Source organism: Cucurbita moschata, unplaced genomic scaffold (genome assembly GCF_002738365.1).
Source record: "Cucurbita moschata cultivar Rifu unplaced genomic scaffold, Cmos_1.0 Cmo_Scf00004, whole genome shotgun sequence".
NCBI lineage: Eukaryota > Viridiplantae > Streptophyta > Magnoliopsida > Cucurbitales > Cucurbitaceae > Cucurbita > Cucurbita moschata.
Window position 1 is genome coordinate 6,030,755 of NW_019268520.1, and position 2,240 is coordinate 6,032,994.

General features: G+C 46.0%; 2 protein-coding genes across 7 annotated transcripts in view; one reads left to right on the plus strand and one right to left on the minus strand.

The window, feature by feature from the left end:
• Positions 1 to 231: 231 nt before the first annotated feature.
• LOC111441801 (transcription initiation factor TFIID subunit 7-like) lies at positions 232 to 1,811 on the minus strand. Its single transcript, XM_023078918.1, has one exon. It carries the CDS (start codon positions 1,795 to 1,797, stop codon positions 409 to 411), a length of 1,389 nt encoding a protein of 462 aa, XP_022934686.1. The 5' UTR covers positions 1,798 to 1,811; the 3' UTR covers positions 232 to 408.
• Positions 1,812 to 2,048: 237 nt separating this feature from the next.
• LOC111441802 (F-box protein PP2-A15-like) overlaps positions 2,049 to 2,240 on the plus strand; it is a 5,081-nt gene continuing 4,889 nt past the window's right edge. For all 6 annotated transcript variants that reach the window (XR_002710229.1, XR_002710232.1, XR_002710230.1 and 3 more), the window contains exon 1: positions 2,049 to 2,192. The gene's annotated coding sequence lies outside the window, so the exon portion shown is untranslated. The remainder of the gene's footprint in view (positions 2,193 to 2,240) is intronic.

Consider the following 2,240-nt stretch of genomic DNA (forward strand, 5'->3'; position numbering starts at 1 on the left):
TTTTTTTTTTTTTTTTTTTTTTTGCAATATTCCTCTAATTTGCCTTCAATTTTACCGCTAAGAAAAAGGAATTAAATTGGACCAGATTTGAGCCCAACGGGCTCAACATTTTGTCTTGTTTGTTGGGCTTGGTCACGAATATGGGCTGGGCCCAATAATAGCTTTTTGTGTGGTCCAAATGATATAGTAAGGAAAAATAATAATTAATAATACAAAAAAAAAAAAAGATGAAAAGCTTCTGTTTGGTTTATTCAGAATTATCCGACATCTATCAGACAAAATCTAAATCAGTTATAAATAAAATATTGAAAAACCAAACCAAACCAAACGGGGTTTATAATTATTTTAAAATTACATTTCAACCCCCAAATTCAAAAACCCTAATCCCTTTCTTCTTCTTCTTCATCTTCAACCTGTGATCGAAGATGGATCACCTCGCCTGTTCGAGGAATGCTGCTGCTGCTGCTGCTGCTGCTGATAATTGTGCAGATCCGTCAAATCGAGTTCCTTCTGCTTCACCATCAGCATCATCCTCTCGTTTTCCAGCCTTCTCTTCTCGTTCTCCAGCTTCGCTCTCTCCATATCCCTCTCCTTCTTCCTCCTAAACTTCAGCCATTTCAGTCTCTGTTTCTCAATCTCTAAGCCCTGCGATTGGTATTCCACTTGCTGCTCTTCTAGCTGAATCAATCGCCTCTTCATCCATTGCTTTTTCTCCCACGGGCTCCTCCCCCCGTCCTGCACAACTCCCATCACCTCCGCACACATCTGCTGAATCCCCGATGTGAATCCTTCTTTTCTCCCCCTCTTCTTCGATTCCGTTTCCTCCTCCTCTTCCTGTACTTTCGAACTTCCATCAATCTCCTCCTCCTCCACCTCCTCATCGTCTTCTTCCGTTTCATCATCCTCATCCTCGTCTTCCTCTTCCTCATCTCCGCTTTTCGAACCCTCGCCGGCCGTGGCGGCTGGAGCGGTCTCCGTCGCGTGGAAGCATCGTTGCTGTTGTTGTTGTTGTGGAAGGTGGGATGGTTCTGTCCCCGCCTCTGGTGAGGTATTGGCACCGCCGCCGCTGCTGTTGCCGGCGCCATGACGGCAAGTGTTGTGGTAAGCGCACATTTCTCTGAAGAAAAGATGTTTAGAATTGAGTAATTTTCGGACTTCTTCTTTCACTTTCGGTGTTAATTCCATTGATTCCAATAAGGTGTGATTCTCGACGACTCTGCAGGCGGTGCCCTTCCCCAAAATGTCGTTAACTCGTTTGTATCTTTTATTTAAATCGTTAAATTTGTCTTCGCATTGCTGCGGTGAAACGTAGAATCCTTTTTCCATCATTGCTCTGGATACGGATTTCCATTTCCCCTTCTTTTGCAGAAGCCCCACTGGTTTTTTCTTGCTGGCATGGTCCATCGGCTCCGACCCACCTTCGTCGCCGATGTAGAACACCGCCGTGATCAGCAGCCGGACCATCATGTCCGTCCATTTCATCCTCTGCCACGGCGAGATTTTCTTCTTGGCGTCGCTGTTGCTGTCGTCCGCTAATCCCTGCTCCTCCTCGTCGCTGACATTCGACTGCTGCGGCTTAGGCTTCGCCGGGTATGGGCATTTCACTGCGGCCGGCGGCGGTTGTTGTTGGTGGTGGGCCTCGTGTGGGACATATGACACCATTGGGGGGTGGTGTAATTGGTGAGGATTTGAGGGGTTTTGATGAAGTGGCAATTCCAATCCCAGCATTGACGAACTTATGCCGGGAAACATCCCTCCACTAGCACCGCCGCCGCCGCCTAAACTATTGGGTTCCATTAAAACCACCCCAGAAACAGAAATTCCTGACTAGCTATAGAATGTTAGCAGAAGATTGTCCCTAACACTCAAAATTTGAAGAATGTTCTTAGAGAGAGAGACAGAGAGGAGAACAGTGGGCTTATTGGATAGAGTGAAAGAGACCATGGAAGAGAGAGTATATAGATAGAAGGGGGCAGCCGGTTTGGGAAGAGTGGATTGTGGAATTGGGTTGACAGAAAACCGCCCATGGTTTTGGGAGGTAAGCGGGGTGGTAGAGGAAAAAGATGAAAACTGGAAACTGGAAACCCACAGTATTTTTAGAAGAAACCTGTGGAGAGAAGAAGGGGGGAAATTGCTGTGTTTTCTTGTTGGTTTGGGAAATGGCCTCGCCGTTAGACACATTGCTATTCCACGTACGTATCTCGAAAACCACAATCTTTTTTTTTTTTTTTTTTTTTTTT